The following is a 13192-nucleotide window of genomic DNA, read 5'->3' as shown; positions in this document are numbered from 1 at the left end:
GGAAATAAGAGTTCAAAAACTAAGAAAGTGGCCAGCTTAATCATAGGGACATGTCTGGAGTTGAATATTATATCCCAGAATTTAATCAGGAAAATTGAACCAGAACAGAAGATAAAAGTACATGAGACTGATAGGTTCATGCACCTACCATTTGAACAGAATCCTAACCTGTTTCCTGGCTTTAAGCAAAGTTCCTTGGCATTTCTTTGATTTAAGTTAAAACTGGTTTTCTTAGTAGTAATGAGTGAACTCACCATTGAAAGTAGTTAGATTATGTAGGAAATTGTGTGATCAATGCATTGTGGGTGGGAAGGGAATGGAGGACAATTGTGGACACTGGAGATGGTGTGAGAGGGTGGGAAGGGACAGAAGGTCAGAAGAAGGGTGAAAATAATTCTAGGAACTAGAAATGGAATTTTTTTTATAATGTGCATGATCGAGTCTCTATGCAGTGTGTACTGGATGGGAGATCACATTTTGTGTGTTGTGACGATGCTTAGGGAAGGAATGTAAATTGAGTTACAAAAAAAAAAGTTTCAGGAAAAAAAAAATATCTATTCAATGACTGCAGTATGATATGTAGCCCCAGCTAGGTGCTACTTTATAGGAGGCGTAAAGTTAGACTTGTGTTCATGGAAAAAAAAAAAAAAAAAAGAACTGAATTTTTGAAATCCTTCCATATTATAGAATGACTTCATTAAATCCTTGACAGTTTAGAACACTGGCCCCCTATAGATTTTTGCCAAGCACCCTAATAGAATAAATAAAATTAAAATAACTACAGTTTCTTTGTGCTTGAATAGGCAAAGGGAATTTTCAGATCAAAACATCATTGGTTGTTCTGAGTTTCAAGATGATTTCCTGATACTTTTGATAAGTGTTTCCTTACCATATGTATTATGTAGTTGTGATCATTTTTACCTTGTAGGTGGAGAGAAAAAAAGTAAGGGGGCAATCTAAAGGAAATGGTAAGATCCTTCAGGAAAAGAAATTATGACCATTAAGTGGTCCTTTAATTTTAGTTTAAGAGAACATTGTGGGGCAGCAGGTAGTGCGATGGTTAAGGTGCTGGACTCCCACGTGGCTGACCGCATTTTGATTTCCAGACCTCGCAGCTTGGCTTGCAAATCACACTTGCTACGTGTATGTGCTGCCCAAAATCCCTGAAGGAGGCTAGAGGAGAACAAATTATGGCCTAGCTACCCCTCCCACCCCCACCTCGGGGGTGATTTCTCACCTTCCCTCTCACTGTGTCTGTCTCTCTCAGATGAGCACATGAACCCTATGGTGAAAACATTTAAAATAAATAAATAAAAAGAGCGTTCGAAAGAAAATCTAAGATGTTGCAATCAGATTTCACCTTATTTCTAACTTTGCCTCTGACTGCTTGAAATTCTGTTTAAGCAGCTTTTTCTATGGAATGTTTGTTGAGTTCTATAAATAGAATCATTTGCCTGCTAGAATCAGTTTATATCAGGTTTACTCTTTCGTAATAATAGTGGAATTCTTGAGTACTATCAGAATACAACCAAAATATAGAAGATAAAATTACAAGCTTCTAGAATATCATTTTTAGGTATTCTTTTAGCATTCTTACAAGCCTTTTGAATATATTTGCTTTAAATTCCTTCCTTTTATTAGTGAGAAAGGAAGGGTGAATTTAAGATTGCTTCTAGCCACATTCTAACTACATTCAATTGTAGGTTTGCATAACTCTTCAATTATTTAAAAATATAGTTCGTGCTTTGACTGTGTTTTCTCAAGAATCTAGTATTTAAAGGTTATGTGTGTTAGAACATTTGACAGCAATGTAGTTTGTTGTCATAGTTGTTTTAGCTCTAATACAAGACATTTAAAAATCACATATGAAAACATTTGTGGAATTTCTGTGTGTGTGTTTATTAGAGAATGTATGACTCACCTTGGTAATTCTTTTTCTATTCTCCATGATTCCTTTGCCCAAAATTCTTGCTGTTCCTTGTGTGAGTTTTATAATTTCCTGACCACATGCCTTTGCTTTAGCTATTTCTTCTCTTTGGAATCCTACCCTTAACCATGATCAAGTCTTACCCATGTTAAAGGGCCACAAACAAAAAAAGATCATTGTGATTGAAAGTGATTTTGCTATCCTCTAAATTCCCTTTTGTAATATCTGTTTCTGTCTGAGATACCTTATACTTTTTATTTATGTTAATACACTATAGTACTTAAAACTATGATGTACTTTAGGGGCTCAATAAAAATAAGCAACACTATTGTATAAAATAAAAGTTGAAATATACAGTTCTTGGCAGAATAATAATAGTGTCATTGACCTTGTTTGTGTTAGTAAATGAATAAATCTCTTAAAAAGTCCAAAATGATAAGTGATTATGGATTGTTTCCATTTTCAACAGTTTCTGGTTGGCACTACATGTTCAGGAGGGAATAGGGTTGATCTGTGGCCACAGATGAGGAGAGATGTAGCAATCCTTTTTCTGTCTCAGTGGATTCCATCATTTGGAATGACAGGACAGGACATAGCATTTAGACTTTGTGATGGTATTCAGACCTTCATGTTAGCTGTGATCCCCAATGTTTCATAAATTCAGGACGGCAACAAGTATGCCAGAAGTCATAGTTCAGCCCACAAAATAAAGACTGCCAGTAATTAGCCAGGAGAGTTGGAATCCCAACCTCCTGATATAGATTCAGTGCAAGGTATTGGAGAATTGGACAGAAATATTAGTAAGAAGAGCTAATTAGGGGCCAGCAAGTGGCATGGTGGTTAAAGGCGCTGGACTCCCACATGGCTGACCACGGTTCAAGTCTCAGATCTGGTGACTTGGTTTCTCACTTCCTCTCTCTCTCTCTGTCTCTCTCTCTGACCAAACTGGAAAATAATAATGATAATAATAATAAATAAAGTTAAATAAAATAATTCTTAAAAAAAAAAAGAAGAGCTAATTAAAATTGTGGGGTGGTGATTGACAGTGGTGAGACAAAAGAAGTTTTAAGGGAATTTATAGTACTTTCCTTGTGTGGATGTCCAAGAAAAGTGGAAGAATCTAAAAGAAAGAAGAGAAGGAGCCATTGGTCTTCATGTTGGAGTACCCCAGAGCTCTGTTCCTGTTCTTCATCTGTTTTCTATCTTAACTCATTTATTCTGGGGGTCTCATCAAGTCACATTGCTTTAAATATCTATTAAGCAAGTGGCATGGTGGTTAAAGGCGCTGGACTCCCACATGGCTGACCACGGTTCAAGTCTCAGATCTGGTGACTTGGTTTCTCACTTCCTCTCTCTCTCTCTGTCTCTCTCTCTGACCAAACTGGAAAATAATAATGATAATAATAATAAATAAAGTTAAATAAAATAATTCTTAAAAAAAAAAAGAAGAGCTAATTAAAATTGTGGGGTGGTGATTGACAGTGGTGAGACAAAAGAAGTTTTAAGGGAATTTATAGTACTTTCCTTGTGTGGATGTCCAAGAAAAGTGGAAGAATCTAAAAGAAAGAAGAGAAGGAGCCATTGGTCTTCATGTTGGAGTACCCCAGAGCTCTGTTCCTGTTCTTCATCTGTTTTCTATCTTAACTCATTTATTCTGGGGGTCTCATCAAGTCACATTGCTTTAAATATCTATTAGACCAATAATTCCCAAAATATATCTCCAGTCTGACCTTTCTCCCACACTCCAGATGCAAGTGCCTATTGGATGTCCCCAATTTAAATAACTGATATTTTAAGTTTAGTGGATCCCAAAGTAAAGTTCTGATCTCCCAGATATTAGCAAAATGCGCTATCCATAGAGAAGATGTTGTCTTAGTCATTGGCACTCATCTTTCTAATTACTGAGATCAAAACCCTGGCATCATTAAATGATTCCTATCTTTCGCTCACAACATATTCAATCTGTCAGGAAATGCTGTTGCCATCAACTCTACCTCCAGCAGGTTCTCACCATCTCTGCTGCTACCACTCTGGTTTCAGGCCATTCTCATTCATGCATTGGTTTCCTTTTAAAAGTAAAGCTATTCATTAGGCTCAACAAAACATATTTATTAGAAATGAACTTTATTTTGTCTTCCCATATAAAAAAAGTTAATGCAAATTTTAAGGTCATTATTAGGTGAGAGAGACAGAGAGAGGGAAAGTGAGAAATCATCCCTGGAGATTGCAGAAGGATAGTGACGGCCACACTGCACTCTCTTCCCCTCCACTTTCCTTCTGGGATTTTGGGCATACACACACATATGCGTGGTATAATTTTCAAGTCACCAGAACCGCAATAGACCATGTAGTAATCCAGCACCTTAACCATCATGCCACCTGCTGGCCCTGAGAATGAATTTTTTAAAATACTGTTCTGTATGAGTTCTTAGATACCTACACAAGCAAACATAAAAACAAACAAACAAAAATTAAGGGACCCATAGATCACATTTGGTAGTACAGAACAAGCTGCCTGAAAATTCTAGTTAAATAATGAACAAGTGCAAACAAAAAATTTCAAATTCAAGCAAGAGATATGTTTGACACACAAAAAAAGCTCTTATTGTGGTTGGAAACTTTACTAATTCCAATTCTGATGAGAATTTTCAAATGAATTGATTTTGTCAGTTTTAGAACATTAACCTGGAGTGCATAAAGGGCTACTAGGGAATATTAACCCCGGGTCTATAAAGGGCTACTAGGGGATCCATGAATTCCAGAATTTGTGTACAGTTTTATATTTATGGACAGTGTCCTTGAAAGAGAGACTATAGCTTTTACCAGTTTTTCAGAGGAATCCATGATCCAAAAAATGTTGAAGAACTACTGAGCCTCGGGAACCAGCAGTTAGCGTAATGGCTATGTCGCTGGACTCCCACATAGTCGACCGCGGTTCGCGTCCCGGACCCAGTGGCTTAAAACTCACACCGGGCACGTGTGCGTGCATGCCCAAGATCCCGAGAGGAGAATGGAGGAGAAGGGATTGCGGTGTGACCATCCCCCCTGGGGGGTGATTTCTCACTTTCTGTCTCTATGTCTCTCTCTGTCTGGCTGGCGAGCGCACGCGCCCTACAGTGAAAATCTCTAAAAAAAAAAAAAAAAAAGAACTACTGAGCCTCACCCATAGCTATGTATCACTTGTAAACCAAGTTTAATTCTCAGGTTTATCAATGCAAAGATTCTCTGTTTCAGTTTTTAGGACTTAACCATTCCAATTTTGAAAGACGAAGCCAAATCAAGGCATTATTAATAATGCTAGCAGTTGCATTTATATGAAACTCCTCTCTGTAGCATGTTGATTTGATATAGTATCTGTACAAATAGGCTGGGTATCTATTGAAGTGATCTCTAGTTCTTCTGATTATAATTTTAACCAATTATCTTTTTTCCCCTTTCTTTTTGTTTGGTGCCATTACAAACCAGTAAGCATAGCTGATCCTGCTGCCCTTGGCTTCATCATCTCTCCATGGTCTCTGCTGTTGCTGCCCTCTGGTAGTGTGTCATTTACGGATGAAAATATTTCCAATCAGGATCTTCGAGCATTCACTGCACCAGAGGTTCTTCAAAATCAATCATTAACTTCTCTCTCAGATGTTGAAAAGGTAATATTAAATCTCTTTTGTTTGCTTTATTTTGGTGGGAATAGAGCAAGTAAAGAAAATAGACCTCATTATCTCAACCGTATGAGAAAAATCCATTGAATTAAAAATTATCATGTATTTCAAGAAGTTCATGTTCATTTTGTTTAAGAATTCAAAATAGTTATATAAAAATTTATGGATCTGAAAAAAATGTGAACTGTTATTGATTTATGTTTATAAATGCTTACTAAAATCACAAGAACACTGTTCTTGTGAGAAAGATACAGAAATAACTATAAAGTTGACCCTGATAAATGTGTAGGACAATCTATAGTTTATGGTAAAATGAAATAAATGCTTGGTAGAAGGACAACATATTTTGAGAGTCTACAAGAAGTTCTATTGAGTTTTAATATAAAATGATATCACAGAGAAGGTACGTTTGCAATGAGTTATGAAAAATGAGTAGAATTTAGCTAAGTGAAAATAGGTACAAAGGGCTTTTAGCTCAGAGTTAACCATTATGGGCAATGAAAAGAGGTAAGAAATAGTCCACTGTGATTGAGAAATGATTGGTCAGACCTGTTTAGGCTTAAAACATTAAGAGGGTAGGGAGAGGCAATAGGTTAAAATAAGGAAGATTTTGAATGCCATGACTTGGGACTATGGGACTCTATCATGCAGAGAACATGAGATAGTATGATTTTTAATTTTGTTAAGTTAAGTTGGACAGAAGGGGATAACTAGGGAAGATGGAAAATTTTGTGATAATCTATTTGGTGAATTTTAATAATCTGTGAAAAATAGCATAATGCCTTGGGAGTATAAAGGAATGGATGAAGGAGATTGAGTGGAGGTGATACTGACAGAGTTTGACAGTTCATCTGATGGAAAAATGAAGGAGGAAAAGTTTATGATAGAAATAGCCAATCTGACTATGATGATGTCAGTGACCCCAGAATAAGATCTAATTTCATTGTTAAAGTCATAAAAAAAAACTGGACACACACCATGACAGGCTGTGGATAATTTATATATGGAGCTCTGGAGAATTCAGAATTGACTATGAACAAGGGTCCTTTCCCATACATCACATGTATAAAAATTAACCTAGTAGTATCCTAATAGTAAAATCATTAAATCAAAAAGAATCTGTATTTTAAATTTCAATCCACATTGTCTTATTGTCATCCAAAAGAATTGCACAAATTTATCCTTCTGCTTATAGTCATAAGAATGTTTCCCTTTTCAGATAATGTGTATGTGTGTAAGAGAGAGACAGATAGATGGATAGAGACAAAGATTAAGCTGAAGAAGGGCATCAATGAGCCACCATTGTATACCTGAAAAAAGACTTAGTGAATTCAGGCTTAACTTTGTCTACCTTTTATGTTGTGTGAACTACTTAAAGAATGTTGGGAGGAACAAGCAACCAGTGAGCGAAGACAATAGCTATGAGGTAGAGGTATTCTCAAGGCATTAGCCCTGAGAAATTTCCCATTACGCGAGATGAGATATTTGAAAAGGTCTTTGTATACTGTAGAGTATATACAGTCTTAGTGGTTGTTATGTATCATGAAGGTATTCAAATGTACTGGTAAGGTTTTATTAAGCGGGATAGTATCTACATAGTTATTCATTTTTATTGAGACAGTATGCATTCATTCTTTATATGATATAATTATTTAATAATAAATTTCTAGAAGACAGAGAGTAATTAGAACATTGGAAAATGGTATAGTGTGTGTGGGTAAATTCTTTAACCCTTGAAATTTCTGGATCTTATTTAAAATTTAGGGTGTCTATGAACCAGTAAAATGGCATATTAAATTTTGTGTATATGAACACTTTGGGAGGAAGATGTTCATAACTTCATCAGTCTCTCAAATGAGTGTCATCTCAGAAAAAAATTAGAACCATTACAATACAGTAGAGCTGTGGATATCTTCATTTTAAAAACCTCTCCTTCATTTTAAAAACCTCTACTGAATTATTGGAAAGTCTCATTATTTAGTTATGAATAATTTTGCATAGGTATGTTTAAAGACTGACTAGAGGGATTTGAAATCTGCAATAAAAATAAAGTGCTTAGTAGAAATTTCAGCTGCGAAGTGCTTTTCTGATTTGCTAAGGGGTTTCCCAGATTGCCCTGTGATGTTGAGATACCTAAAGTAAACTTCATGTTTAGGAACAACTGATGGACAGGTGTTCGTAAAGTGATTATTATGCTGTTTGTAGAAGCTTGTGTTGGGATAATTAAATATGGAATTGTCATTACCAAGTTAAAGCTGATTTCTTTGTGAGTCTGACTGGAACTTCTAGTTTACCTTATGCCTCAAAATTTCCAGTGTAATTCTAAAGGAAAGGTCAGAGGAATCATCATATATTCTAGTGTTCTGATTTTAGTGTGGCAAGGCCATTTTGCAAAAAGAGGATAATAACTGCACTTAATGACATTCATGATTAAGAATTTGCTAATAACTAGCACTCAAATAAGTGCTTGTTGTCGATGGCATATAATTTTGTTTATAATGCTCAGTGCTTAGCATTGTACGGGGGGAGTCTTCAAAAAGTCCATGGAAAAAATGGTATTATGAGAAAACTGTGCATGGGTTTCAAATTTTTTTGCACCAGAATAAACTCATACTTTAATTCCATTGACTATGAACTTTTTAAACTCTCATGTTGTGAATAGTGCTTAGTAAGCTCTTGACATATGAAAATGTTCCTTTCATTCAGTCAGACTTGTACTTAAAAGTATTGTGTAAACTGAGACCAGCAAATGGTGTGATGGTTATGTCTCTAGACTCCCATGTAGTTGACCATGGTTCAAGTCATGAACCTGGCAACTTAAAACTCATGCCAGGCAAGAGTGCACAAGATCCTGAGAGGAAAATGGAGGAGAAGGGATTGCAGCGCAGCCATCCCCCCTTGGGGGAGGTGATTTCTCGCGTTCTCTCTCTCTGTGTCTCTCTGGCAAGAGCATGCACCCTATAGCAAAAATCTCTCTCTTAAAAAAATAAAAAAGTATTGTATAAACTGTACACATACTTTTGTAGGAAAATTTGTCCTACTACCAGCCGTATAAATAGGCACTTTTATTATTTAGCTTAAAGTTTTACTTTTCATGATAACATCCCTTTAAATCACTAGACAGGTTTATACAGGCCACACTAAAGCTTTTTGATCCTCTGGCTTCTCCCTTTTGCTGGGTAATTTTCTATTTCCTGCTTACTTGGCACACAGTGTTCTTATTTGACAGTTCTTTTTAAATCAGTTTGACAGGATGAAACCTGAAGCAAATTTTTGTTGTGATTTCTCTTCAAGAATATTGATAATGTTCCAGAGATCTGTACACTCCTGATAAACCAAAGGAATCTTAGTTTAAGTATCCATTGTCACTAATTTGCTGTCTAAAGATTGTTGCTCCTACTATCTGTGTGTGTGTGTGTGTGTGTGTGTGTTTTAATTTACTGCAGGGCACGTGCGGTTGGGGAGGGAGTCCCACCCCTCATGGGGCATGGCACACCACAGTCCCATCATTGACTTTCCCTCCTGAGCACCGCCTCCTGGCAGATCAGCAGCCACATTAGATTCTCGGAGGAGCCTAAGCTTTGCTGAGAACTGTGCATGCAGGGGTGTGTTGCTAAAAGGAGCCATGTAGCACACAGAAGCAGCTCTTCCTTTTTCACAGTGATGACTAGGTGGGAGGTATCTGCACATCCCACTGCAGTGTCTCACCCAGCCTGTGACGTGTGGTCAGTGGGTCCAATCAGAAAGCTTTCTTTTGGGAACCAGCAGTTAGCGTAATGGCTATGTCGCTGGACTCCCACGTAGTCGACTGCGGCTCCCGTCCTGGACCTGGTGGCTTAGAACTCACGCCGGGCGCGTGTGCGTGCATGCCCAAGATCCCGAGAGGAGAATGGAGGAGAAGGGATTGCGGTGTGACCATCCCCCCTGGGGGGTGATTTCTCGCTTTCTGTCTCTATGTCTCTCTCTGTCTGTCTGTCTGGCGAGAGCACGCGCCCTACAGTGAGCTTTCTTTCTCCCCTTAAGAGAATGAATGTAAAGGTCGAAAGTGTTCTGTGAGCCTTCTCAGTGGTGACAATTTTACTATTAAAATAAAACAAGAATTATTTTATTTTTCAACAAATATTTGTCAAGTGTGGACCCTGGGTAGAATTGTGGCATTGTCACTTAAAGGATGACAGGTGGCTATGTTAGGAGATTTATCTGTAAGGAGTTAGTAATCGTAAACCCTTCATGGGGTTATTGGAACATTAAATAAAGTAATACATGTAAAGTGCTGAGAATAGTACCCAGCATATATTAGTAGTAAGTACCAAATAAATATTAACTATCACAATATATTTCAAACACTGTCCTAGGTTTGAAAATAGGGTGGTCGAGAGGAGAATGGAGGAGAAGGGATTGTGGCGTGGCCATCCCCCATGGGGTGTGATTTCTCGCTTTCTATCTCTCTTTGTCTTTCTGGCGGGTGCATGCACCCTATAGCAAAAACGTCTCCAAAAAAAGAGAATAGGGTGGTGAACAGGACAAAGTCCCTCTACATGGAGTTTATATTCTAATACATTATAACTGTGAAGACAAACACATGAGTTGTGTTAAAGAGCTCCCTTGACTGTCTTCTTTCACGTCACATCTTTAAATATCTATCCCTCACTCTCCCTTTCTACATATATATTGCCTGAATTTCTCAAGTCTACGCACTTGGATTCTTTTCTTTTCTGCCTATTTCTATGACCATAGTCAGATCTTCATTTCCCTTAAGTTCTGTCATGATTTCCTCTTAATCCTGCTTCTTGACTGTTCTCCCACCAGCTGTCAGATTAACCTCTCAGTTATGTAATTTTTTCTCCTCAAAAACTTTCATTGAGGTGTTCCTTTTTCACTCAATGAAGATTCTTCAACCAAACATAGAAAGCTCTTCAGGGCCTGGCCGCCCCAACTCCCTTCTGACTCATCTTTTCCCCATGCACAGGCTATAACCAGTGATTATTATACAATTCCTGGACTTTCTGACTTTACTCTTTTGCATAACAATGCCCTTCTCCCCCATTTCCACATGTCCATCGTGTGTACCAACCATGACTTCACTGAACATCTATCGAGGACTCCTTATATGTCCAATGCCATAAAAGGTCATGGAGAGGAGCCAGCAGGTAGTGTAATGGTTAAGACACTGGACTCCCATATGGCCAACCTCAATTTGAGTCCTGGACCTGGTGGCTTGCTTTCTCATTCTCCCCCTCCCCCCATCTCTAGTGAGTGCATATACCCTATAGCAAATTAAAATAATGATCATAATAATTAATAAAATTAAATAAACTATTCTTTGAAAAGAGAAGGCCATAGAGATGCAAAGATCAATAAAAAGGAGTCCTTACTCTTAGAGCTAATGGAGAGATAGACATAGTAATAATAATGATGACAATATGAGAATCATGATGATGATAGTGACAGTGATGATGCAGGGATACCTACAATGATAGTAGATCTGAACAGAAATTGAGAGCAGAGATAACCTATTTCAAGTCTCAGCTTACCCTCTGCTTTTTCTTCTCTCTCCTCTAAAATCACAAACCACGTTTTCCTGCCTCCTTGAGAGTCTTTGGCATGAATTTGCCACCTCTACCTTATTGAATACATAGATGCATACATATGTAGTCATATATTTTTCCTTCTAGATTTATTTTTTCAAATAGTTATTTATTTGATTTTGTTTATTATTTTTTTATCATTATTTAATTTGACCAGAGAGAGAGGCAGAGAGTGAGAAAGCAAGTCTCTAAATTTGGGACTTGAACTATGGTCAGTCAGATGGGAGTCCAACACCTTACCACCACACCACCTGCCAGTCCCATCTCCTTCTAGATTTCTAATTCTAGGAAAGGTTATACAGATTAAAGTAGTAGTTCTCAACCAGAGACAGTTTTACCTTCTAGGGGAGATTTAATGATGGAACATTTCTGGTATCATAACTGAGGGGATGAATATGGGTATTACTGCCAGCCTCTAGTGAATAGAGGCGAGCGATGCTGCTGCTAAATACCCTCCAGTCATCAAGACAGCTCTCCACACAGTTGATCTGAACCAAAATGCCAATGGCACTGAAGGTGAAAAACCCTGACTCTGAGAGTAAGAGCATAAATTCTGGAGTCAGGGTTTGAACCCTGCCTAAACTGTGTGACCTTGGGCAGGTTACTTTCCCTCTGTAAGACTGAATGACAGTGTGTGTGTAACAGGCATAGCAACAGTGGGCATTATGTATATGTTACCTATTCTTTTATGTATACTAATATATACTTGTATATGACAGCATAATTTTTTAAATTAAAATATAATAATTGTGGGGCCAGCAGTTGGCGTAATGGCTATGTCACTGGACTCCCATGTAGTCGACTGCGGTTCGAGTCCCGGACCTGATGGCTTAAACTCACGCCAGGCGCATGTGTGTGTGTGCCCAAGATCCCGAGAGGAGAACAGAAAAGAGACTGCAGCATGGTCATCCTCCCAGGGGGTGATTTCTCACTTTCTGTCTCTCTTTCTGGCGAGCACACACACCCTACAGCAAAAACCTCTCTAAAAAAAAATAATAATTGCTCTTATTTGTGGGGGGTACAATGTGATATTTTTATAGTACAAAAATACAATGCATAATGATTAAATCGGGGTAATTGATTACACATATCTCAACCATTTGTCTTTACTTTGTGCTGGGAACATTCGAAATTCTCTCACTTCATTTCTCTGATATATACAGAAGATCTTTGTTAACTATATCTTCCCTGATGTATTTTATAACACTAAAAATTATTGTCTTCCTATAATGTTGTTCCCATTAATCAACACCCCTGTCTTCCCCCTCATCCTTCCCTGATTTTAGTAGTCATCCTGACTTTAGTGATCATTCATTTCTCTCCCTATACAAAGTCATTTTTTTTCCATATCCATATATGAGGGAAAACATATGGTATTTCTCATTCTGTGTCTGGTTTATTTCAGTTAATATAATGTCCTCCATGCTCTTTCATTTAACCTCAAATGACAACAGTTCATCCTTTTTAATGGCTGAATCATACTCTGTGTGCATGCGTCTGTGTGTGTGTGTATGTGTGTGTGTGTGTGTGTATCACATTTTCTTTATTCATCTGTTGATGAACACTTAGATTGATTCCATACGTTGGCTATTATGAATAGTGCACAATAAATATTAAGATGCAGTTATCTTTAGGACATACTGCTTTCCTGTTTTTTTAGATATGTACCTAGTAGTGAGATTGCTGGATCAAAAGGCATTTCTATTTTTAGGTTTTTGAGGAATCTCCATTCTGTTTTCCATAATAGAATTTACATTTCCACCACTAAAGTGAAAGAATGCCCCCTGTCCCCAAGACAAGTCATTGGATCTTGCCACACTCCCTAGCATAGTGGCTTTCAGAAAAAATGCTGAGTGACTTGATGGGTAGTGACTAAATGCGTAACCAGCTTTTTTATAACTGCATATCTTCTGGAACCAGCTCTTCTATCTCTTCATAGAACCCTATCAGTGTGAATCATCACTATCAAAAGTACCCCTCCACAGGAAACTGTCCTGGCCTGCTATTCTTTTATCCTAGGG

General features: G+C 37.6%; 1 protein-coding gene across 9 annotated transcripts in view; it reads left to right on the top strand.

The window, feature by feature from the left end:
* Positions 1 to 13192, top strand: part of PTPN13 (protein tyrosine phosphatase non-receptor type 13) — a 217226-nt gene that overhangs the window by 62457 nt on the left and 141577 nt on the right. For all 9 annotated transcript variants that reach the window (XM_027769869.1, XM_027769867.1, XM_027769870.1 and 6 more), the window contains exon 3: positions 5393 to 5571. In XM_027769869.1, the coding sequence (XP_027625670.1) occupies positions 5393 to 5571 (179 nt within the window). The remainder of the gene's footprint in view (positions 1 to 5392; positions 5572 to 13192) is intronic.

The sequence above is a fragment of the Tupaia chinensis genome, unplaced genomic scaffold (genome assembly GCF_000334495.1).
Source record: "Tupaia chinensis unplaced genomic scaffold, TupChi_1.0 Scaffold000094_1, whole genome shotgun sequence".
Classification (NCBI taxonomy): Eukaryota; Metazoa; Chordata; class Mammalia; order Scandentia; family Tupaiidae; genus Tupaia; species Tupaia belangeri.
Note: the sequence above shows the minus strand (reverse complement) of the source record. Positions and strands in the feature narration are given on the sequence as shown.